Source organism: Scylla paramamosain, unplaced genomic scaffold (genome assembly GCF_035594125.1).
Source record: "Scylla paramamosain isolate STU-SP2022 unplaced genomic scaffold, ASM3559412v1 Contig55, whole genome shotgun sequence".
Classification (NCBI taxonomy): Eukaryota; Metazoa; Arthropoda; class Malacostraca; order Decapoda; family Portunidae; genus Scylla; species Scylla paramamosain.
The window spans coordinates 370,045-395,072 of record NW_026973720.1 but is presented as its reverse complement, the minus strand read 5'-3'; the positions used below and the strand labels follow the sequence as shown (position 1 = coordinate 395,072).

The window sequence follows — 25,028 nt, the reverse complement described above, 5'->3', positions numbered from 1 at the left end:
AGGGAGTTCCAGAGTTTACCAGAGAAAGGGATGAATGATTGAAAATACTGGTTAACTCTTGCATTGGAGAGGTGGACAGAATAGGGGTGAGAGAAAGAAGAAAGTCTTGTGCAGCGAGGCCGCGGGAGGAGGGGAGGCATGCAGTTAGCAAGATCAGAAGAACAGTTAGCATGAAAATAGCGATAGAAGACACCTAAAGATGCAACATTGCGGTGGTGAGAGAGAGGCTGAAGACAGTCAGTTAGAGGAAATGAGTTGATGAGACGAAAAGCTGTTGATTCTACCCTGTCTAGAAGAGCGGTATGAGTGGAAGCCCCCCAGACATGTGAAGCATACTCCATACATGGACGGATAAGGCCCTTGTACAGAGTTAGCAGCGGGGGGGGGGGTGAGAAAAACTGGCGGAGACGTTTCAGAACACCTAACTTCATAGAAGCTGTTTTAGCTAGAGATGAGATGTGAAGTTTCCAGTTCAGATTATAAGTAAAGGACAGACCGAGGATGTTCAGTGTAGAAGACGGGGACAGTTGAGTGTCATTGAAGAAGAGGGGATAGTTGTCTGGAAGGTTGTGTCGAGTTGATAGATGGAGGAATTGAGTTTTTGAGGCATTGAACAATACCAAGTTTGCTCTGCCCCAATCAGAAATATTAGAAAGATCAGAAGTCAAGCGTTCTGTGGTTTCCCTGCGTGAAATGTTTACCTCCTGAAGGGTTGGACGTCTATGAAAAGACGTGGAAAAGTGCAGGGTGGTATCATCAGCGTAGGACTGGATAGGACAAGAAGTTTGGTTTACAAGATCATTACTGAATAATAAGAAGAGAGTGGGTGACAGGACAGAACCCTGAGGAACACCACTGTTAATAGATTTAGGAGAACAGTGACCGTCTACCACAGCAGCAATAGAACGGTCAGAAAGGAAACTTAAGATGAAGTTACAGAGAAAAGGATAGAAACCGTAGGAAGGTAGTTTGGAAATCAAAGCTTTGTGCCAGACTCTATCAAAAGCTTTTGATATGTCCAAGGCAACAGCAAAAGTTTCACCAAAATCTCTAAAAGAGGATGACCAAGACTCAGTAAGGAAAGCCAGAAGATCACCAGTAGAGCGGCCTTGATGGAACCCATACTGGCGATCAGATAGAAGGTTGTGAAGTGATAGATGTTTAAGAATCTTCCTGTAGAGGATAGTTAAAAAAAAAACTTTAGATAGGCAGGAAATTAAAGCAATAGGACGGTAGTTTGAGGGATTAGAACGGTCACCCTTTTTAGGAACAGGTTGAATGTAGGCAAACTTCCAGCAAGAAGGAAAGGTTGCTCCATACATTGTCTTTACTGCTTTTTATTATGTTTTTTTTTTTTTTTTTGTAAACAATGTGACCTACCATTATATATATGTCGGTTCTTTGTTTTTTCTCCTTTTTTTATTGTGTCCTTTATTATTTTTTTATCCTTTATTTATTTATTTATTTATTTATTTATTTATTTATTGTTTTTCATTTTTTTGTATTGTACTAAATATAATTATTTGTCTTAGCCTGAATATGCCTTATGTGAAAGTGAAACTTTACAAAAAATAAAGTGAAGAAAAGAAAGAACTGTAGATGATTTCCGTGCTCACACACACACACACACACACACTCACACACACACACACACTATCAAAACAATTATTTTGATATATATTCGTCATTTATATATTTCATTCCACGTTTGCCCACATGGCCAACCAGAATGATTTATTTTTAACCTTTCTTCTCCCTCTCTCCCTCTCAAGGGAATAATACCACATCTTCCTTCCCTACATTTCTGCCAGTCCTTAGAGAAAGCACCTGCATCGCCTGTTCCTGTCGTCCTCCCTGGTCATTAGTCAAAATAACGACTGCCGTCATTGGTTCCTTCATCCCATTTCCAAGCATCTCATTGGCCATTTCTTCATCCCATGTACATTCTTCATGTACGCGTAGCTAGATCGTCAGTCTTCGAAGAGTCAGTCTTCCGAGAGTCTTCAGAGAGAGTCAGACTTGATCAGTTCACATTCAGTCCAGTTCATATCAGTTCAGAGAGGAGCACATCGGTATCGTCACGTCTGTAATCAATTGTGTCTCGATATCATGTGTGTACATTCTATCCATTATTAAATCTAGAACTTTTATAGAATGTCCTTTGCTCGCACAAATCAACAATATCAAACCACTACCCACGACCTCCACGCTACCAACAATATCAAGCTACTACGCGGTCCTCCAGAGCAGCCACCACCACACCAAGCATCATCAACAGAGACATTCATCATTTCAACGGAGCGGTAAGAAGTACATCATCAAAACAGTGTGGTCAACATCATCTGGAACACTGGTGACAACAAGTGGCCAAAATTTACGGAAACAGTGGTAGCAACGGTGTTGTGCGATCGAAGACACGAACTCTCGACTTTCTCAAAATCCAGTACATGCTGAGACAAGAGTATCATAATCCCATCGCAGGCAAGTTGCGAGACGTTGTCATTTCCTACCACGCTCAAATCGTGGGTTACCACACTCTCCACGTGCTATCTTCCCTGCCGCTTCTGCCTCTTCTCCGCTCCTGACTCATCCCCGTAGTCACACCTGTCTGCCATCACACCTGTCGCCGCCTATTCCTACTCATCACGCCGCTCCTCTTTGCTGGTTGCCGTTCATGCTTCTTCCTGAATTGTGGGTATCCCTTGGTTCCTTCTCCGAGCCACCCCCACCTCTCCCATCCGAGTACTCGAGGTCAAGCCTCATCGCCACCACCACTCCCCACCCAGCCCTTCTCAATGCCCGGACTCGCCCAAGGTCATCTTTCCAAGTTTGCTCCCAGCAGTGATCTTCCCAGTCATCTGGGGCCAGATCCACGAAACGGTTATTATCAACCTCCGGCAGCCAAATGGTATCCACGAACGCATAAGAGGTTGGTGTTGCCATGGTAGCAAGGTAGTTACACCACCTCCTGAGGTGGTGTAAGTTAACTCGCCCGAAAACTCTTATTTAAATATTTATGTGCACAAAATAACTTTTCTTTTTATTATTATTTACAAGCTTTATCACCAAGAAAGTATGGTTTTGTGATGCATAAAGTGAAATCTTGCATGGAACACTGAAAACGAAGCATGAAAAGGAAGAGGCTGATTTGCCCCACACGTGCGCGCTCCCCATTCCGCCTCGCAGCAATAAGTTTGTATTGTGATTAAGTATTGTTTTCGTCGCTTCTCCTGCATATATTGGATATTTTCTTTGCATACTTCCACGTTCGTGCCTTGAGGCGAGAAAGGCGCTTTTGGAATCGCCTTGATTCCTTGGCATTGAGTGATGATGAGCTGATGCTCAAATACCACTTCCCTAGGCAGTTGCCAGTGGGTCCTTCCAAAACGTCATTGGAGACACTGCAGGTAAGATGATACTGGTGTTGCATGCTTCATTCAGCACAGGGGCTGGCTGTTGTGGAAATTGTCAGGGAGCCCTTTCCCTGACCTCATTACTGGTCTATTCTCTTACATTCTTCGCATATACCTTTAGGTACACAAAACATAACTTTAAGGCAAGGAAGAAGTGACCCTGTTCTTCAGGGGGTTCAGGGGATGGGCGAAGGCCACCCAGAGGTTAACAGTGGTTAGGTTAGTCACCGTACACTTTTATATGAAACATTACCTAATCTAACGTAACCACGGGGGCTAGACCCACCCTTAAGGACACTAATATAAGTTAGTATAACTTCTGGAACACCCCTAAAGGATGGGGACACATCTCCCCCAACCTTATACTATATTTTCAGGTTTATCAAGAGGTATATGCAAAAGAATGGAAGAGGATAGACGTGTAATAAGGACAAGAGGGGACTCTAAACAATTACTACTATTTTTTTATTTTTTTTTTACAAATTGCACAATATCCCATTAATAACTTTTGTAGGTGAATAAACTGATGTTCAGTATGGTGAATAATATTTAAGTGTGGCTGACTTTCAAGGGTAAAAGGCATAAAAGTCAATCTACTGCATGCCACGGTTTATAAAGTTGTAATCCAGTGTTAGGAATATGTCAAGATTAGTTCCTAGTGTCAAAATATGTGAATGTATAATTAATAAGGAGGGATGAGGGATGATGCTAACCTTACCAAACGTGCCATCAAGTACACCTGGGTGTACTTGAACGGTGCACTACATATAGAGGGATCATTGAATTTATGTTGCTGATTTTTTTTTTTTTTTTTTTTTTTTTTTTTTTTTTTTTTTTGCTTACAGCAGAAAGATGTATCTTATTTAAAATAAATAAAATGAAAACTAATGGCTTATAATCTGCTTTCAGGACTTACGCAAGTGTCAGCAGGGTCTTCGAGTGTGTGTGCATTGTGTTGAGTGATAAGTCGGTGCAGGAAATCAAGATGCCTTCAACACACCTTGATCAAAGGAGAACTGCACAGCAGTTCTTCAGGATCAAAAATTTCTTAAGAGTTATTGGGACCATTGATGGTAAGATTAACAATAATATATTTTGTTTAAAATTTATTGCTATTGTTATAATCTATCACTTCATCGGTGTTTACTTTGAGTGAAAGGTATCTCACAGCCTCAAGTTCTTGTTAAGCATTAAAAAGTTTTCATATCTTATGTATATTGTGTGCATATCCAGTGCAGGGATGCTATATATATATATATATATATATATATATATATATATATATATATATATATATATATATATATATATATATATATATATATATATATATATATATATATATATATATATATATATATATATATATATATATATATATATATTAATGGTAGATATATGTAGCTACTGTGTATCATGATCATCCAATACATTCTTTTGTGTGCACAGGCACCCACATTGCCATCAAGGCCCGAAGAGTGGACGAGGCCCTCTACTTTAACTGGAAAAGCTATCACTCCCTCTGAAAATCCAACTTGTTTGTGATTTGAATGGAGTGATCCTCAGCTACTGCTTCAGATTCCCAGGTATATAGTATTATTGCATTACATGTTTACCCAACCATGTATTTTATTGATTTTCATGTGACTGCAATTGGTTACTGGTATTACATAAGAAAACAGTGTGACAAACCTTGATATTAGTTATAGGAGGAGGCAGTAGACACCTGCCAAAACGATAATTACTCCCAGTGAGGTCTAAAGCACTATTCAGGGTGTGCTGTGAACTTATCATTAAACCCAGCTGTGACCTCACTGAACGTTTCCCTTTGTGTCTCACAACACAAGGAGGCAGTCACAGCCTGCCCTCTAAAGACAACTCTCTTCCTCCACACAAAACTACAAGCACCTAAAAACACACACACCCTTCACTCAAAAATTTCAAAATCATCATGGCGACTCCTACACCAGCCTCCGAGTCCCCGTCTGGGGAGGGGACCATAAATGTGCCTAGGTCGGACTGCCTTTCTGTTAACGACCTTAAGTGTCTTGACACCCCCCTCAACGTTCTCTTCATTAACTTCTGCAACATTCGCAGTCTAAGATCTAATTTTCAATCTGTAGAACACCACCTCTCCTCTTCTAAACCTCATCTTCTTTTCCTCCCTGAAAATCAGGTGTCTGAGACAACTGACAGTAGCCCCTTTTCTGTTCCCTCCTACTTTCTCTATCCTCATTTTCGATCCAAAGCTGGATGTTGCCTTTATGTGTGCAATGACTTAACATGCTTTTGTGCCCACGCTCTTGAATCTTCCGAGTTTTCCACCATCTGGCTACGAATACAGAGTCACTCTCAAACTAAATTTATCTGTGCTGTATATCTCTCACCTAACTCCTCTGACTATAAAAAAATTCTTTGACTGCTTAACTTCCAAAGTGGAGCACATTCTGACCCTCTTCCCTTTTGCAGAGATCTCCATTCTTGGAGACTTTCATGGACTCTCCCCAATCACTGTTCACCTCAGCCCCCTTGTGTCAGCACTAGAGGCCATCCATACAATTAATACAACAGACCTGCTCATCTCAGCCACTACTGTCAGCACTAGAGGCCATCCATACAAATTAATGCAACAGACTTGTACACCTCAGCCACTACTGTCAGCACTAGAGGCCATCCATACAATTAATGCAACAGACTTGTTCATCTCAGCCACTTCTGTCAGCACTAGAGGCCATCCATACAATTAATGCAACAGACTTGTACACCTCGGCCACTGCTGTCAGCACTAGAGGCCATCCATACAAATTAATGCAACAGACTTGTACACCTCAGCCACTACTGTCAGCACTAGAGGCCATCCATACAAATTAATGCAACAGACTTGTACACCTCGGCCACTGCTGTCAGCACTAGAGGCCGTACATACAGTTAATGCAGCAGACCTGTTCATCTGAGCCACTTCTGTCAGCATTCCTTATAGTTGTTGTGATGCCAGACACACATTTTTCTCAGAGTGATGAAAATCTGGAATTTTCTTGCTAACAGTGTGCCTGAATCTAATTCTGTTGATGGTTTTAGGTACAGTTTGTCCAATTTCTCAGGTGTACATCTGTTTGATTCTTGCTGGTGACATATACGCTGTGCTGCTAGTCAGATTTATTATTTATCTTGGGCTGATGGCACACTTGCCAGGCAGTTAGATAAGCATGTACAGACTTTGGTGTCTTTTTGATAGTGCTGGTGAGCTGACCCTGAACTGGCCCTGAAGGGGTTCTCTCTTGTGAGACCAGCCAGGTAAAAAATATGTTGAAATGTAGCCACATTTACTATTGTGAAGTATTTACTATTCTTTTCATTTCTTCTCTGTTCACAGGTGCTCTGGAAAATCAATTCAAGGCTAATTATTATTTTTTCTTTATTCATTATCCACAGTTGCCTTGGAAAGTGCATTCCTGGCTGAGTGTGGTGCGTGTGCCTGCTACTCGTGTGGTGGTGCTGCTGCTGCGTGAAGCCTCTGCCGTGGGAACCCACCACAAATAGCTAATGGATTCTGTATGACGGGATCAGCAGCAGACAGAATTGCAGTGATGTATTAACATGCCTAGGTTTGGTCCTAAAGGATTGATTTGATGTTGTATTTACTACTCATTTGTCTGTAGTCTATATAGTTTTACTACTACTGGAGTAGTAGTAAAACTGGGGCTTTTTTTTCTTTTTTTATTCAAAATTTTTGTTGCCCCTGGCCAGTGGCCCTCTTACAGGAGAAAAGTAGTAGTAGTAATATTTATTTTTGTATGTGTTTGTGTCTATTATAGTATACTGCACTGTAGGGAAAGTTTTGTGAGGAACACATGTTAATCTTGACAGTCACTGGTTTGAACCTGAAGCACAACTTTCCAGAAACAAGACCTTGCATTTAGTATACAACAAACTAACTTACCAGCTTCCTGTGTTAGCTTAATTCTATCTTGTTTGTATTCTTAATGCTTTGCTTTCTCATTAAAAAAACATTTTCAAAGGCCATACAGATGATCACCAAAATTCTCATGGGGCATTTTCTTTTTCTCTTGCAAAATCCTTGCATTGTCACTCATGAAAATGCCCCTGGAGACCACAACAACACCACCTGAGTAAAGATAAAGGTGAAAATAATGATAGTGGTTGTGGCAGTGGTGGTGGTGGTGGTGGTGGTGGTGGTGGCGGCGGCTCTGAGGAGAATTAAGTACTAATATCAGAAGGATGTGGTTTTCATGTTGCAGAAGAAACCAGATGGAAAAAAAGTGTGTGTGTGTGTGTGTGTGTGTGTGTGTGGGAGAGAGAGAGAGAGAGAGAGAGAGAGAGAGAGAGAGAGAGAGAGAGAGAGAGAGAGAGAGAGTGGCTGGGTTAGGGAGAGAGAAGAGAAAGAGGTAAGTGGAGATATGGAGGCAAGGGAGAAGGAAGAAAAAGCAGAGGAGTTATGGGAGAGATGGAAGAAAGGGAGGAGGAGGGAGGGAGGGTAGATGAGCAGTATGTAAGTGAGTGTGAGTGGAGTCAGCATATAAAAGGGAGAGAAATGAATACTCTAAGGAGGGAAGAAATAAAGAATTCATGAAAAGACATTATAGACATATGTAAGGATGAACCAAGGATGTTCTATAGAATGGTAAAATGAAGAATAAGAATGGGTTCAACAAACTGAAAATAAATGGTAAACATGTTGAAGAAGAAGCACAAATTGCAGAGGTTTTGAATGACTTCTTTCAGTGTCTTCATTGGAGAGGGAACATTTGGTAGACTGGTGACAGCAGATGTGAGAGTAGAAGAGTGAGTGAGATTGAGGTAACAGTGGATGAGGTAAGAATAATGATGGAAGACTTGGATGTGAGGAAGGCACAGGGACCTGATGGAGTGTCTGATTGGGTGGTGAAGGAATGCAGAGATCAACCTGCACACATGATTTACAAACTCATCATAACTTCATTAAGGGAAGGAGTGGTGCCCAACATTGGAAAAAAAGCAGGTATAGTCCCCATATATAAGAGTGGAAGCAAAGAAGAACCATTTAATTATAGACCAGCATCATTAACAAGTGTAGTGGCAAAATTGTGCCAAAGAATAGTGAAGCAAAGATGGAGTGAATATCTGGAAAAGAGAGAAATATTAACAGACAGACAATTCAGATTTAGGAAAGGAAGGTCATGTATAACAAATTTAAGATGCTTCTAATCCAGTCATAGATATGGTACAAGAAAGAGAGGGATAGGCAGATTGTGTTTATTTTGATAAGGTGCCCCACAGCAGACTGTTGTGGAAATGTGAAATGTCTGGTGGGCTGAGAGGAGCACTCCTACATTGGATCAGTGACTTTCTGAGAGGAAGGGAAATGAGAACAGTGGTCAAAGATAAAAAGTCATCATGGAGAGAGGTAATTAGTGGTGTTCTGCAGGGTTCAGTACTACCACCAGTCATGTTTGCTACCTGTGTGAGTGATGTGATGGAAGGGGTGAATAGTTACATGAGTCTGTTTGCTGATGATGCAAAATTGATGGGAAAAGTGGAGAGGACAGGATTGTGAAGCTCTACAGGGAGATCTGAATGTGATTTGGGATTGGAGTGACACTTGGAAAATGGAGTTTAACATAAAAAGATGAGGAGTGCTGAAGTTTGGGCATAGTTTGTGTGATGCCAGTCTTCAGTTATAAATTGGGTAATGAGGAAATAAAAGTGAAGAGTGAAGAGAAAGACCCTGGAATTACTGTCACCGATAAGTTGTCCTCAGAGGTACATGTAAGAAGAAAGACAGGGGAAACATATAATCTGGTGAGAAACATAAGAACAACATTCAACTACCTGGATGAAGAGATGATTAGGGATGTAACTGACAATGATAAGACCTAGTTTGAAATATGCAGCAGCGATGTGGTCTCCCAGCACTAAAAGGGACATAAAGAAATTAGAAAGAATACAATGAGCAGTGACAAAGTTGCCTCTGACCCTATCAGACTTATCATATGAAGAGAGACTAAAACTAAACCTACCCACCCTTGGAAGAGAGAAGAGAGAGAGGTGATCTGATGGCCTTATATTGGATTTTGTCAGACTGTGAAAAATTGGACCAGAGTAATTTGGTGGTGAGAGACTTTAGAAGCACGAGAGGGCATGAGAAGATGAAGAAGAAGGGTGTGTGTAGGAGGATATTAAGAAGAACAGTTTCCTGCAAAGTACTGCAGAAATCTGGAAACACACACACACACACACACACACACACACACACACACACACACACACACACACACACACACACACACACACACACACACACACACACACACACACACTTAAAAACATCTGAAAATTTTTACTATAAACTTGTAAATTTGTTCATAATTGTATGACTTCTTATATGTCACCTCTTATGTGGCCTGTTATGACCTCTCAGGGACAGCCTTGGGGGCATCCATTACTGGCAGAAGCCCGAGTGTGCTGAGTGATGGGGCGGCATGACCTTGCACATCAGAGGGTCAGGTCAGTGTGTGCATTGTGCATATTGTGCCTTAGTGGCCTGTCATCTCTCTCTCTCTCTCTCTCTCTCTCTCTCTCTCTCTCTCTCTCTCTCTCTCTCTCTCTCTCTCTCTCTCTCACACACACACACACACACACACACACACTCTTGATCATGTGAAGATGGAGATAGAGATCAAAGAAGAAGTGCCAAAATTCAATGAGGAATATAAAAATGAGAGAAAAAATTATGCTAAGGCAGACTTTACAGGGTTAAAGAAATTCTACGGAGAGCTTGATTGGAATAATTTATTAAGAGGTATGAAGGTGCAGAAAAAATATGAAGTGTTTTTAAGCAAGTTTAGAGAAGGTGTTGAAAGATATGTGCCAAGATATAAGGTAAAAGAAAATAAGAAAGTGTGGTTTAATGCAAAGTGTGCAGAGGCAAAAAAGAAAAAGGAGAGGGCATGGAAAAAAAATGAGGAAACAATGGAATGAGATAAATAGAGAAGAATACAGGACAGCTAGAAATGATTATGTTAAAATAAGAAGAGAAGAAGAAAGAAATTTTGAAAGAGATGTAATTGGAAAGTGTAAAGAAGAACCCAAACTTTTCTATAGATATGTAAATGGAAAAATAAAGCATAGAGATACTATTACAAAGCTGAAGGAAAATGGAGAAATTTATGAAACCACACAAGAGATGGCTGAGATACTGAATAAAAGCTTTAAGTCTGTATTTACAAGAGAAATTGCCTTTGCATCACTGGGAGATGAGGAACAACAGAAAGGAATAGAAAACATACAAGTGGAAAGAAAAGAAATTAAAAGACTACTGGAAGAGCTAGATACTAGGAAGGCGATGGGGCCAGACGAAGTAAATGGATGGATATTGAAAGAATGTAGAGAGGAATTGGAAGAACCAATATGGGAGATAATTAACAGTTCTTTAAAGGAAGGAAAAGTACCAAAGGAATGGAAGAGAGCAAATATAGTACTGTTATACAAAGGAGGTAATAAAATGGAACCACTGAATTACAGACCAGTCTCACTCACGAGTATTGTAAGTAAACTCTGTGAAATAGTCATTAAAAACAGATGGGTGCAATATCTTGAACAAGAAAATATAATAACAGAAAAACAATTCGGTTTCAGGAAAGAGAGATCTTGCATAACAAACTTACTGAGCTTTTATACAAGAGTAATAGATAAACTACAAGAGAGAGATGGTTGGGTTGATGCTGTCTATTTAGATCTGAAAAAAGCTTTTGATACAGTTCCACATAAAAGACTCATATGGAGACTGGAACATCGAGGAGGGCTAAAAGGAAAAATACTTAAGTGGATGAAGGATTATCTCCAAGGTAGGGAAATGAGTACAGTAATCAGAGATAATAAATCAAGTTGGTGTGAAGTAACAAGCGGAGTACCACAAGGGTCTGTGTTGGCACCTATAATGTTTCAGGTCTATATAAATGATATGACGGTGGGTTTAAATTGCTACATTAATATGTTTGCAGATGATGCAAAATTGATGAAAGTAATAAAGAACCAAGAGGATTGTGAGGAACTACAGAGGGATATTGATAGAATTTATGAATGGAGTAAATGATGGAAATTAGAATTCAATATAAAGAAGTGCCATGTAATGGAGGTGGGAAGAAGTAAAAGGAGACCTTCATGGGAGTATAAGATGGGAGGTATCACAATACCAAAGAGCAAAGAAGAAAAAGACTTGGGAGTAATAATTCAAGACATGCTATCACCAGAAAAACACATCAATGGAATATTTGGCTCTACATATAATTTGCTAGCAAATATCAGGGTGGCATTTAATTACCTAGACAAAGAAATGATGAAGAAAATCATAACACACATGATACGTCCCAAACTGGAATACGCAGCAGTGGTATGGTCTCCACACAAAAATAAAGATATAAGGAAATTGGAAAGAATACAAAGAACAGCTACGAAAATGATACCTGAATTGGAAGACCTAAGTTACAAGGAAAGACTGGAAGAAATTGGATTACCAACACTGCAAGAAAGAAGGGAAAGAGGAGACCTGATAACAATGTTCAAATTAGTAAATGGCATGGAGAAGATAGACAGAGATGACCTAGTTGTAAAAGTGGAGGAAGGAGATAGACGTACAAGGGGACATATGAAGAAATTAAAGAAGAGTCATTGTTTGGGAGATATTAAGAAATACAGCTTTCCGCATCGAACGGTTGAAATATGGAATAACTTAAAAGAAGAGGTAGTTGCGGCAAAGAGTGTGCACATGTTTAAAGAGAAATTGGACAAATTCGGTTATGGAGACAGGACTAATTGAGCTTTGGCTCGGACCCTGTATTATACAACTAGGTAAATACAACTAGGTAAATACACACACACACACACACACACACACACACACACACACACACACACACACACACACACACACACACACACATACACACACAGAAGATGTTGAAGTGGGAGAAGGAATGGCGGAAGTAATTATAATTCAAACAGAAAGGAAGGGAGAAGGAAGAAGAGATTTTGCAGTGGCTTATGTACCCCCAAAGATGAATGCATGGACACAAGAGGATGGAATAGATGGAGAAAAAAGGAGGAAGTGAGAAATGGAAAGAATTCGAGGAGGTAAGAAACGAATATATCAGAATCCTGAGAGATGAAGAAAGGAATGAGAAAGATATAGTTAACAAGTGCAAAGATGAGCCAAAGTTATTCTTCAGATGTGTGAATGGGAAGATGACGTTACATATGAAGATACACGGTTACAAGCGGAATTAATGAACAAGTGCTTCCAGTCAGTATTCACCAAAGAAAGCAAATTTGAAGGAGAAAGAGCATGGCACAGAAACAATGTGATGAGAGAGATACAGGTGGACGTAAGTGAAATTAAGAACATTATGAAAGTTTTGGATGTAAGTAAGGCTCAATGACCAAATGGAGTGTCCAACTGGATACTTAAGGAATGTTGTGAACAACCAGCAGGGAGTACGAGTATACACAATACCATAGTATGTTCTTTTAAGGAAGGAAAAATCCCTCTAGACTGGAAGAGAGCCAATATTGTGCCCATTTTTAAAAGAGGTAATAAAGAAGATCCATTGAATTACAGACCAATGTTCTTAACAAGTGTGGTGGCAAAAAATAGTGGAAAGAATAGTTAAAAACAGATGGATGAAATATTTAGAAGAAACACAAACATTGACTGACACTCAATTTTGTTTCAGAAGCGGAAGGTCTTGTGTCATGAATTTAGTGAGCTTTTATGGTAAAGCGATTGATATAATTCAAGAGAGAGAGGGATGGGCCTAAAAAAAACATTTGATAAGGTACCACACCAGAGACTGCTATAGAAAATTTAAAATATAAGGGGTTTGCAGGGCAACACACTGAATTGGATTACAGACTTGAGGGACAGAGAAATGAGAACAGTAATAAAGGGAGAACAATCAGAATGGTGTAGAGTTACAAGTGGAGTACCACAGGGTCTTAGCCCCTGTAATATTTCTGGTGTATGTTCAATATAGTGAATGAGGTTGACAGTTATATAAGTCTGTTTGCAGACGATACAAAATTATTGAAAAGAGTGGAAAACAATATGGATTGTGAAATATTACAGAAAGATCTAAATAAGATATATAAATGGAGTAAGAAATGGGAAATGGAATTCAATGCAAAGAAATGCAAGGTGATGGAATTAGGAAAAAAAGCAAAAGAAGATTGACAAGTTCGTACACCATGGGAGAAGTGGAAATTAAGAAAACCAAACAAGAAAAAGATTTGAGAATTACAATAAGTGATAATTTATCACCTGAAAAACATGTAAACAAAATAGTTTGGGAAACCTATGAGTTATTAAAAAAGATGAAAGGGGCATTTGCATACATGGATGAAGAGATAATGAGAAAGTTGATGGAATATGTGATTCAACCAAACCTGGAATATGCCACAATTGTTTGGTCACCCCATAATAAAAAGGAAATAAGGAAAATTGAAAGGATCCAAAGAGCTGCAACCAAATTGGTACCAAGTTTGAGAGATTTAACCTATGAAGAAAGATTAAGGAGATTGAAGCTTCCATCATTACAAGAGAGAAGAGAAAGAGGGAACCTGATTGCTATATACAGAGCTTTAATAGGTAAGGATCAAGTTGACAAAGAAGACTTATTTGTGTGGGACTTAAGAGATACATGAGGACATGGACTGAAATTGAGGAAAACAAGTAGAAGAGATATCAAGAAATATGGTTTCCCAAACAGAAGCATAGAAATATGAAACAACTTAGATGAAACAGTGGTACAAGCAACAAATATTCATGAATTTAAAATTAAGCTGGATGCTTATAGATATGGAGACAGGACAGCATGAGCATATCTCTTTTCCTGTAAAACATAGCTAGGTAAATGCACATTTCCTGTCTCTACTGGCCCTAGGTATGGTAAAGGAAATGTCATGAGTCATACTACTACTACTACTACTACTACTACTACTACTACTACTACTACCACCACCACCACTAGTACTACTGCTACTACTACTACTACTACTACTACTACTACTACTACTACTACTACTACTACTACTACTACTACTACTATTACCACCACCACCACCACCACTACTGCTACTACTACTACTACTACTACTACTACTACTGCTACTACTACTACTACTACTACTACTACTACTACTACTACTACTACTACTACTACTACTACTACTACTACTACTACTACTATTACTGCCGCCATCACCACTACCAACACCACCACCACCACCACCACCACCACCACCATCACCACTACTACTACTACTACTACTACTACTACTACTACTACTACTACTACTTTTTTTTTTTTTTTTTTTTTACTACTACTACTAATACCTCCACCCCATGTTTATTGATGTGTCAGTTAGGGGCTCCATTACTTGGAGGTCATTAGCCCCAGCTCCCGCTAATGACTGTGGCATCCAACCATATCTAATACTCTATAATATAAACATTAGTTGTTAACTATAAAATCATTCTACCTCTACTCTATCTACTCTTATGCCACTCTCCACCACTGTAGCCTCGCAGTCGAGGCCTCCTAAGTCTGCAGGTATGGGAGTGGAATGCCTTGTCCCCCTGAGACACAGGAGGGCAGATCTGAGGAGGGAGAATGAGAGGCGGCACCTCATCCATGCGACGACATGGCTCCTTGGCTGGTGCTTCTTTTCTGCCATTAGGTCGGCTAGTCTTGAGTAGAAGCACTGAGCCTTGGAGCCCATCCCGCCAGATGTGGTGAAGACCAGAGGTGTGAAGCTGCCCTGGTCAACGTGTTGGATTCTCTCCCCATACGCTCGGATCTTCTCCTGCTCATTCTTGCGGTGGGCGGCCTCCAGGGAGAGTTCGTGGTGACAGGCGGCCATCGGGTCAAAGATCCGTATGTCCATGAATGCTTTCTGTCCCCTTGTCCAGAACCCTCGTGCACTGACATCGACTCGAGCCTCGTTGGTGGTGTTGGCTGTTCTGTAGCGCAGGTGCTCGCCGTCTAGCGGCAGGAGGGTCGGTTCAGTGGAGACATCGTGGCACACCTCCCTGAGCATGCTGGCGGTCAGATCTCTCACCTCATCGTGCCTGATACATACGAATCCCCCCTTTTTGCACGTCATGGTGTGGTTGACGTCATTGGGGGAGCCACACACACAAGTACTGGGGAGTCCTTCCATCGGCCAGCCGTACCTCAGAGCAATGGCGTCGACAAATTCTTGTTTGTTGAGGCTGAAGCCCTTCGCTCTGATGGGCAGTGACGTTAGCCAGTTAGAGGCTCCCGTTTCCTGTGCAGTGAGGATTTTTCTCACTGTGGTTGCAGGCAGGATGTTTATCAGGTCTTCGAGACAGTTTCGTTGATGTTGTTGCCTATCTCTAGATATAATTCGTCCTTGCTCAGTGACTGCACTTTGGGCTATTTCACCATGTGCGTCCTGAGCAATGATCTTCTCTGTGAGGGACCTGGTGAGCTTGAGGGAGTTGAGGTTCTCTACAGTCGCCAACTTCTCAGGGGAGGTGATTCCCATCCCGCCCAGTCTTGGTTGAAGTTCGAGCAGCGCCCTTTCCCCATCTCCGATGGTGTGGTATCTCAGTAACGCTGGGAGGAAGGTGTTCCTTATCGAGACCTCCAGTGGTGCAAGGAGAGGGCTGATGCCTGGGATGGTGCGCATGGCGAATCTCCATCGATGCTGCAAGCCGTGGGTGTAGGCAGAGTAGGCTGCATGAGGCTCAGTCCTGGCCATGTCAGATAGGACTTCCACCTCATGTATCCACTCCTTCACCTTTTCTCCTATGTACTCCTTCTTGAACTCCTCTGTTCCGATGACAGCACCCAGATGCCGTTGTCCATCCTTTGTTATTATAACTCCACTGCCACTGAAGCTATCCACTGCACTGTCATAGTGTTCAGGCTTTACAATAAGGACGGACTTAGCGGCATTGGGTGTGTACCCTATGATGGGACCATTGTCGTTCACTAAGCCCCACCATTTTTTCAAGTCTGTTATTTTGCCGGCCCCTGACAGGTCATCCGCGTACGCCACTTGCTTCACACTCGTTTTCTCATATGAGATAACTTGTTGCAGCACTGAAAGTCCGAGGGCGTACATCGCCATGGCCACTGGGTCACCTTGTGTTGTCCCTTCCATGGACTTTAACACCTTAACACTATTACCACTATTACTACATATGTACAAATCCGAGGGGTCACTATATGTGTTTTCTACATATTGTGCCAGAGAGGGACATTTTACTCGAATGTTGTGAAGCATTGTTTTTCTGTTAATAGTGTTGAAAGCGTTTTTGGCGTCCACTAATAACACCGCTTCACAATTGTCTTCACTGAACATTTCCCTCATAGCGTGGATGGCGGCTTCCCCTCCTGCCTGCTGTCCTGCACATACTTGCAGGTTCCCCGCTGCCCTCCTTACGTCGTCCTTGACCACCGTCATGACGCATTTACCCACGATGCGTCTTATCACCTCGCCGATGCCAATTGGTCTGCATCCCGGCTTTTTGTCCAGCGGAATTAATCGGCATGCTGTGAGAGCCTCGATGTGGTGACAATTTGTGGTGGCAAGCTTCCTCGCCAGTGCTGCCAGGGCGCCGCATAAATCGTTAGCGGCGCTGCCACAGAGTGCGCCGCTCAACAGGCGACGCCACCCTCTAGCGTCTAGTCCTGAGGGACCAGCACTGCCATGTGTCTGGAGAGACTTCTTCCAGATCATCTCTCCAGTTATCACCTCGTAGATGACATCATTGGGCTTGCGGAAAGGCCCCTGCATCCTGAGGCCCTCCTCGTCACTGGGGGGAGGATGTTTTTCCTTCAGCAGGTGGATGGTTTCCCTGGTGAGGGGCAACACTCCACCTGACTGCTGTTCATTAAGTGCCCGCAGAGCCCTGGACACCTGTCCTTGCCGCATATTGCCAGCGAAATTACGGGCTTTGTCTTCCTGCCCTTGTTGGTTTCCTGATGGCCTTGGCAGCCTCTTCTGGATGGCTCGGGCTTCCTCCAGGAGCTCATCCAGTTGGTTGTTCTGCCATAGACCCACTCTTCTTGCGACGGCTTTCATGTTTTCCGCCACCTTCGCATTTCTATGTGTCTTTTGAAAGAAGAGTTTTGGCAGTGTGAAGAATAATTTCATCGCATACGGTGCGAGGGGTGACTCTTGTAAGTAATTGTTGAGGAGGATGACCATCTCTTGTACAATTTTGTTGGTGGCTGCACACTTTGGTGGATCGAACAGATGACATGTCGACCACCCAACTAATTCTGTGTAAGTGTTGTTCACCCACATGGTTGTTTCTTCTTCTGTTAGTCCTTTCCAGTCTAAGTTTCTCCTCCCGTTTGTATGTCTCGCGGCGTACACATTGTGTTGCGGTAGCGATGGGGCTTGTTGTGACGGTGTTGATGGCAGGGCAGCCTCCCCTCCCATCTCTGTCTCCATCGTTCGCTCTTGTTCCTCATCCTGCTGGGATTCCTGGCTGTCCCCTGGCTCCTCCTCCCTCTCACTGCCTTGGTGGTCACGTCCCAAGGGGTTTTGGCATCCATCTCCCTTTCTACAATTTATACACTTTTTGTTTTGTCTCACACATTGACAATTAACACATCTGTGTTCCTCTTTTGTACACTGACAACATCTTCTTTGTGCAGGTGGGTTAGACATTGTATTAATAACATGACATTATTAGAGAGAGAGGGAGAGAGAGAGAGAGAGAGAGAGAGAGAGAGAGAGAGAGAGAGAGAGAGAGAGAGAGAGAGAGAGAGAGAGAGAGAGAGAGAGAGAGAGAGAGAGAGAGAGAGAAGTGAAGGAGGGAGGGGAGGGGAAGAGGCAGGAGGGAGGAGGGAGAGAGAAGGGAAGTAGGGGGAGAGGGAGGGTAAAGGGAGGGGTAGGAGGGAAGGGGAATAGTGGAAGGGAAAGTGACAACAGAGAGAGAGAGAGAGAGAGAGAGAGAGAGAGAGAGAGAGAGAGAGAGAGAAAGAGAGAGAGAGAGAGAGAGAGAAAGAGAGAGAGAGAGAGAGAGAGAGAGAGAGAGAGAGAGAGAGAGAGAGAGAGAGAGAGAGAGAGAGAGAGAGAGAGAGAGAGAGAGAAGTGAAGGAGGGAAGGAGGAAGGGTAGGGGAAGAGGTAGGAGGGAGGAGGGAGAGAGAAGGGAAGCCGGGGGAGAGGGAGGGGTAGGAGGGAGGGGAAATAGGGGAAGGGAAAGTGACAAAGTGACAACAGAGAGAGAGAGAGAGAGAGAGAGAGAGAGAGAGAGAGAGAGAGAGAGAGAGAGAGAGAGAAAGAGAGAGAGAGAGAGAGAGAGAGAGAGAGAGAGAGAGAGAAGTGTGAGGGAGGGGGGCGAGAGAGATAGGGAGAGAGAAGGGAAGGAAGGAAGAGATAGAGAGATGAGGGAAGGAGAGAGAGAGAGAGAGAGAGAGAGAGAGAGAGAGAGAGAGAGAGAGAGAGAGAGAGAGAGAGAGAGAGAGAGAGAGAGAGAGAGAGAGAGAGAGAGAGAGAGAAACATTTATGGTAAATATGGGACTTAGATATGTATTACAGGCACTTTACTCAGTATTCCCTACAATGTTTAGCGGCAGTAGTAGTGGCAACAGCCGTCTTAGGAGTACCGTTACAACAGTTAGAGTGATAGTATATTAATACTGAAAATTTAATGAAGATCTGTAATTTTGGGTACTCACGTGGTGTGCATGGCTCCAATAAAATTAAACAGAAAGATTTATACCTAGTATTATAACAGAGATATCAGTCTATAATATATAGTAAGATTTATATAGAAATATATGGAGTAGGTGGCACCTGTATCCCCGACGGAGAGTGGATGGGCAGCCGCGCGGGCTGCTCGGAGTTTGCCCTACGCGATTTATCACCTGATAACCCTTCCGACCTTGTTCGACCCTTTCAACGGTCGCTCCGTGACGCTCACAACAACCAATGATTTCAGAATATGATAAATCAATATTTTTCACGTGATTTATACGAGTATTGACACTGATATTACACTGGGCCCACCCTTTCCACTTCACTCATCTCTGTGTCTTTTGTCACAAAATTTCACAAAATTTTAACCTTAAAAATACACCTTAATCACGGAGCCACACACCCACACGTCTTACCCCTACCAAGCCTACTACTACTACTACTACTACTACTACTACTACTACTACTACTACTACTACTACTACTACTACTACTACTGCTGCTGCTTCTAGTAGTAGGTAGTAACACAGCAACTACTACTACTACTACTACTACTACTACTACTACTACTACTACCCCTGCTATTATCACTGTTACTACCACCACCACCACCATCACCACTAAATCAGTATTTATTATTTTTCTTCTTGTCTATGAAAAGACGTGGAAAAGTGCAGGGTGGTATCATCAGCGTAGGAGTGGATAGGACAAGAAGTTTGGTTTAGAAGATCATTAATGAATAATAAGAAGAGAGTGGATGACAGGACAGAACCCTGAGGAACACCACTGTTAATAGATTTAGGAGAAGAACAGTGACCGTCTACCACAGCAGCAATAGAACGGTCAGAAAGGAAACTTGAGATGAAGTTACAAAGAGAAGGATAGAAACCGTAGGAGGGTAGTTTGGAAATCAAAGCTTTGTGCCAGACTCTATCAAAAGCTTTTGATATGTCCAAGGCAACAGCAAAAGTTTCACCAAAATCTCTAAAAGAGGATGACCAAGACTCAGTAAGGAAAGCCAGAGGATCACCAGTAGAGCGGCCTTGACGGAACCCATACTGGCGATCAGATAGAAGGTTGTGAAGTGATAGATGTTTAAGAATCTTTCTGTTGAGGATAGATTCAAAAACTTTAGATAAGCAGGAAATTAAAGCAATAGGACGGTAGTTTGAGGGATTAGAACGGTCACCCTTTTTAGGAACAGGTTGAATGTTGGCAAACTTCCAGCAAGAAGGAAAGGTAGATGTTGACAGACAGCTGAAAGAGTTTGACTAGGCAAGGTGCAAGCACGGAGGCACAATTTCGGAGAACAATAGGAGGGACCCTATCAGGTCCATAAGTCTTCCGAGGGTTTAGGCCAGCGAGGGCATGGAAAACATCATTGTGAAGAATTTTAATATGTGGCATGAAGTAGTCAGAGGGTGGAGGAGAGGGAGGAACAAGCCCAGAATCGTCCAAGGTAGAGTTTTTAGCAAAGGTATGAGTGAAGAGTTCAGCTTTAGAAATAGATGTGATAGCAGTGGTGCCATCTGGTTGAAATAGAGGAGGGAAAGAAGAAGAAGCAAAGTTATTGGAGATATTTATGGCTAGATGCCAGAAATCACGAGGGGAGTTAGATCTTGAAAGGTTTTGACATTTTCTGTTATTGAAGGAGTTTTTGGCTAGTTGGAGAACAGACTTGGCATGGTTCCGGGCAGAAATATAAAGTGCATGAGATTCTGGTGATGGAAGGCTTAACTACCTTTTGTGGGCTACCTCTCTATCATGTATAGCACGAGAACAAACTGTGTTAAACCAAGGTTTAGAAGGTTTAGGACGAGAAAAAGAGTGAGGAATGTACGCCTCCATGCCAGACACTATCACGTCTGTTAGGCACTCAGCACACAAAGACAGGTCTCTGACATGGAAGCAGTAGTCATTCCAAGGAAAATCAGCAAAATACTTCCTCAGGTCCCCCCAACTAGCAGTGGCAAAATGCCAGAGGCACCTTCGCTTAGGGGGATCCTAAGGAGGGATTGGAGTGATAGGACAAGATAAAGATATGAGATTGTGATCGGAGGAACCCAACGGAGAAGAAAGGGTGACAGCATAAGCAGAAGGATTAGAGGTCAGGAAAAGGTCAAGAATGTTGGGCGTATCTCCAAGATGGTCAGGAATACGAGTAGGTTGTTGCACCAATTGCTCTAGGTTATGGAGGATAGCAAAGTTGTAGGCTAGTTCACCAGGATGGTCAGTGAAGGAAGAGGAAAGCCAAAGCTGGTGGTGAACACTGAAGTCTCCAAGAATGGAGATCTCTGCAATAGGGAAGATGGTCAGAATGTGCTCCACTTTGGAAGTTAAGTAGTCAAAGAATTTCTTATAGTCAGAGGAGTTAGGTGAGAGGTATACAGCACAGATAAATCTAGTACGAGAGTGACTCTGTAGTCGTAGCCAGATGGTGGAAAACTCTGAAGATTCAAGAGCGTGGGCACGAGAGCAGGTTAAGTCATTGCGCACATAAATGCAGCATCCAGCTTTGGATCGAAAATGAGGATAGAGAAAGTAGGAGGGAACAGAAAAGGGGCTACTGTCAGTTGCCTCAGACACTTGAGTTTCAGTGAGGAAAAGAAGATGAGGTTTAGAAGAGGAGAGGTGGTGTTCTACAGATTGAAAATTAGATCTTAGACCGCGAATGTTGCAGAAGTTAATGAAGAAAAAGTTGAGGGGGGGGGGGGTGTCAAGACACTTAGGGTCATCAACAGAAAGGCAGCCCGACCTGGGGACATTTATGGTGCCATCCCCAGATGGGGACTCCGAGGCTGGTGTAGGAGTCGCCATTATGATTTTGAAATTTTTGAGTGAAGGGTGTGTGTGTTATTAGGTGCTTGTAGTTTTGTGTGGAGGAAGAGAGTTGTGACTGCCCCCTTGTGTTGTTAGACACAAAGGGAAACATTCAGTAAGGTCACAGCTGGGTTTAATGATAAGTTCACAGCACCCCCTGAACAGTGCTGCACACCTCACTGGGAGTAATTATCGTTTCGGAAGGTGTCTACTGCGTCCTCCTTGGAAAGCAGTAGGGAGTTTGGGAAGGCAATGGTGGATTTGACAAGCCAGTGGAGAGTTTGGGAATTCAGTGGGGAGTTTGGGGAGGCAGTGGGAAGTTTGGGAAGGCACTGGGAGTTGACTGGAGTTTTTAAGACAGACAGACAGAGAGAGAGAGAGAGAGAGAGAGAGAGAGAGAGAGAGAGAGAGAGAGAGAGAGAGATTATAAATAAAGATACGCACAGAAGCTGATAAACAGGCAACAATGCATAAGGAGACTCCACAACAAGATATCAAGTATTATATCCATGAACAGCACCCACCTACATTCACTCACTAACCAGGCTGATCTGTACTGTACTTCTGTGTATGGCAATGAACTGCAGTAAATATGAACCAGTATTTTTTCTGTCATTCTTGTTCTCTTTTACCTCAGGCAGTGCAGTGCAGACTCCAAGGCTCCCCAAGTGTACAGCATTGTTGTGTGTGTGGATGGGGTGTGTGTGCCAGACTCCTCACACTCTGTATTGGTAGGTTGGGAGAGAGAGAGAGAGAGAGAGAGAGAGAGAGAGAGAGAGAGAGAGAGAGAGAGAGAGAGAGAGAGAGAGAGAGAGAGAGAGAGAGAGAGAGAGAGAGAGAGAGAGAATCATTACCTGTACATTTGTGTCACATGTATATTTTAGCTATATAAAGTGATTAAGTCCGTGTGTGTGTGTGTGTGTGTGTGTGTGTGTGTGTGAACCATTTCCTCACTGACACAAGCCCTTCCAGAGACATTTTTCCTTCATTCAAATAAGCCATAGTAATTTCATTTCACTAAGCTAAAATAAAAATAGTAAAACATGAATTAATCTGCATCCATCCCTTCTTTGAACTTTAAGTGGTATGTGTCCTTTGAAAATACCATTAACTTGTATCTTTTTATTCAGCTTGGGCAGCTACAACAGCCAGATTTGTACACCAACTCTCTCCTTCTCTCATCTCTTTCTCTCTCAGCATTCGTCTCCCCACTTACCTCTTCTCTTCCTCCTCTCATCCTTCTCTCTCTCATCATTCTGACCTTCATTTATTTTTGTCTATGCATGTTTTCTCATATTTGCATGAACTAACTCATTCTCTCATCTCTTTCACTATTCTTCTCTCCATTTATTTCTGTTCTTGCATGCTCTCATTCTCTCTCTCTCTCTCTCTCTCTCTCTCTCTCTCTCTCTCTCTCTCTCTCTCTCTCTCTCTCTCTCTCTCTCTCTCTCTCTCTCTCTCTCTCTCTCTCTCTCTCTCTCTCTCTCTCTCTCTCTAGCACTCTATTCCCTTCTTCCATTCATTAGAGGTCATCCCCTTACACCCACAGCATGTATTGCACTCATACACATCTCCTCCTCCCTTTCTCTCCCAGTTCTACATGTTTCTCTCATGCCTCATCTCATCTCCTCATCTCATCCTCCTGTGTCACTCTCTCCTTAGTATGGCTGGGCAAGGTCACCTACTATTGAGACAGTAGCTCTTCTTTGGTCATTGCCAGGCTCTCTTTTGGATCTTCATGGCAGTTTCCACAACAGCAAACACTGCAAGCTTGATCACACTGATCTTGTCTCCAGTGAAGCTAAGAGTGGGAATGTTTTTACCAAGTATGTGTTGTGTTGTGGAGTTTTTAGTTTAGTTTTAATCACTGTCCTTCCTTAATCTGTTACTGGAATCATGAAAACACCCTTGCAAACCATAACAACATCTGCTAAAACCTGTTAAAGTATCATTAACCCTTTTAAACCATTACTTGAATCACAGAAACATCCTTGCAAACCCTGACAACATCCACTGAAACTTGTTAAACTGTCACTAGCATTATTAAACCATTACTTGATCATAAAAACACCCTTGAAAACCCTGGTAACATCCATTAAAGTCTGTTAAACTATTACTAACCTTATTAAACCATTACTTGAATCATGAAAATGCCCTTGAAAACCCTGATGACATCCACTAAAGCCTTTTAAATTACCACTTCAATCAGGGGAGCTCCAAACACTGTACAGCCTGTTAATAAAGAAAAGGCACTGGGATATTGGGGAATGCACATCTCAAGCTGTAGCCTTACCTCACATCCTTAACTCTCATAACAGGGCCTTTGTTGGAGGCGTCCCCTGTGATATAGTGGACGACAACCTGGAGCTCTGTGACACACTGACAAGGGAGAAGGTTACTTGTCGCTCCAAGGCTAAGCTGGTCGGCCCCATGAATGTCACTGTCTGCATTACCGGAAGAGGAGCGTCTGAAGTGACCAAGATAGGAAGGTACGTGGACTCCCAGGACAGGCTGTACCAGTTCCTCACATATGCTGGTGTGTACATATAGTGTGCCTGCACGTGTATGCATGTGAATCTAGTCTTACCTTATGTTACCTAAACCAGTGTAACCTGACTTTATCCTGACTACTGGAAATAACTGTATAGGAATTAAGCTTGTAATGCCCTGTGTTTTAGCATTAGATTGTTGTGTTTTTCTTAGTTTTTACAGGGTGTCCTGCAAGTTTAGGTACACACTTTAGGTATGATAGTTCAAGTAATTCTAAGTTGAAAATACTCTATACACATATGCTGTATTTTGTTTTATTTTGTGAGAAATTAATGTGTAGCTAAGTTGTGAGTTGCGGGAGCCGCTTGCCTGGGTATGCCTCCGCCTCCTTCCTCCCCTCCTTGGCTCGCTACGTACTCGCGTGGTGCTGCGTAGCATTAAGTGATAATTTTTGTGTACATTGTATGCAGTCAAATCCTTACAGGAAATAGCAAATAACAGATTAAATTTTTGTATGTGCCAGTGAAGAAAATGTGCAGGTAACACAACAATACAGTGGTTATTCAGTGCTA

At 42.3% G+C, this 25,028-nt stretch overlaps 1 protein-coding gene across 2 annotated transcripts; it reads left to right on the top strand.

Moving 5' to 3' along the window:
- Window positions 1–1,998: 1,998 nt before the first annotated feature.
- LOC135098322 (fibrocystin-L-like) lies at window positions 1,999–24,848 on the top strand. 2 transcript variants are annotated; one of them, XM_064000625.1, is made up of 8 exons: window positions 1,999–3,407; window positions 4,323–4,486; window positions 4,863–4,999; window positions 6,846–7,018; window positions 9,832–9,917; window positions 22,604–22,697; window positions 23,629–23,792; window positions 24,285–24,848. In XM_064000625.1, the coding sequence occupies exons 5-8, from the start codon at window positions 9,883–9,885 to the stop codon at window positions 24,514–24,516; spliced, it is 525 nt and encodes a 174-aa protein (XP_063856695.1). In that variant the 5' UTR covers window positions 1,999–3,407; window positions 4,323–4,486; window positions 4,863–4,999; window positions 6,846–7,018; window positions 9,832–9,882; the 3' UTR covers window positions 24,517–24,848. The 2 variants fall into 2 exon arrangements, with proteins under 2 accessions (XP_063856695.1, XP_063856696.1); XM_064000626.1 differs by lacking the exon at window positions 9,832–9,917.
- The last annotated feature ends 180 nt before the right edge of the window (window positions 24,849–25,028 follow it).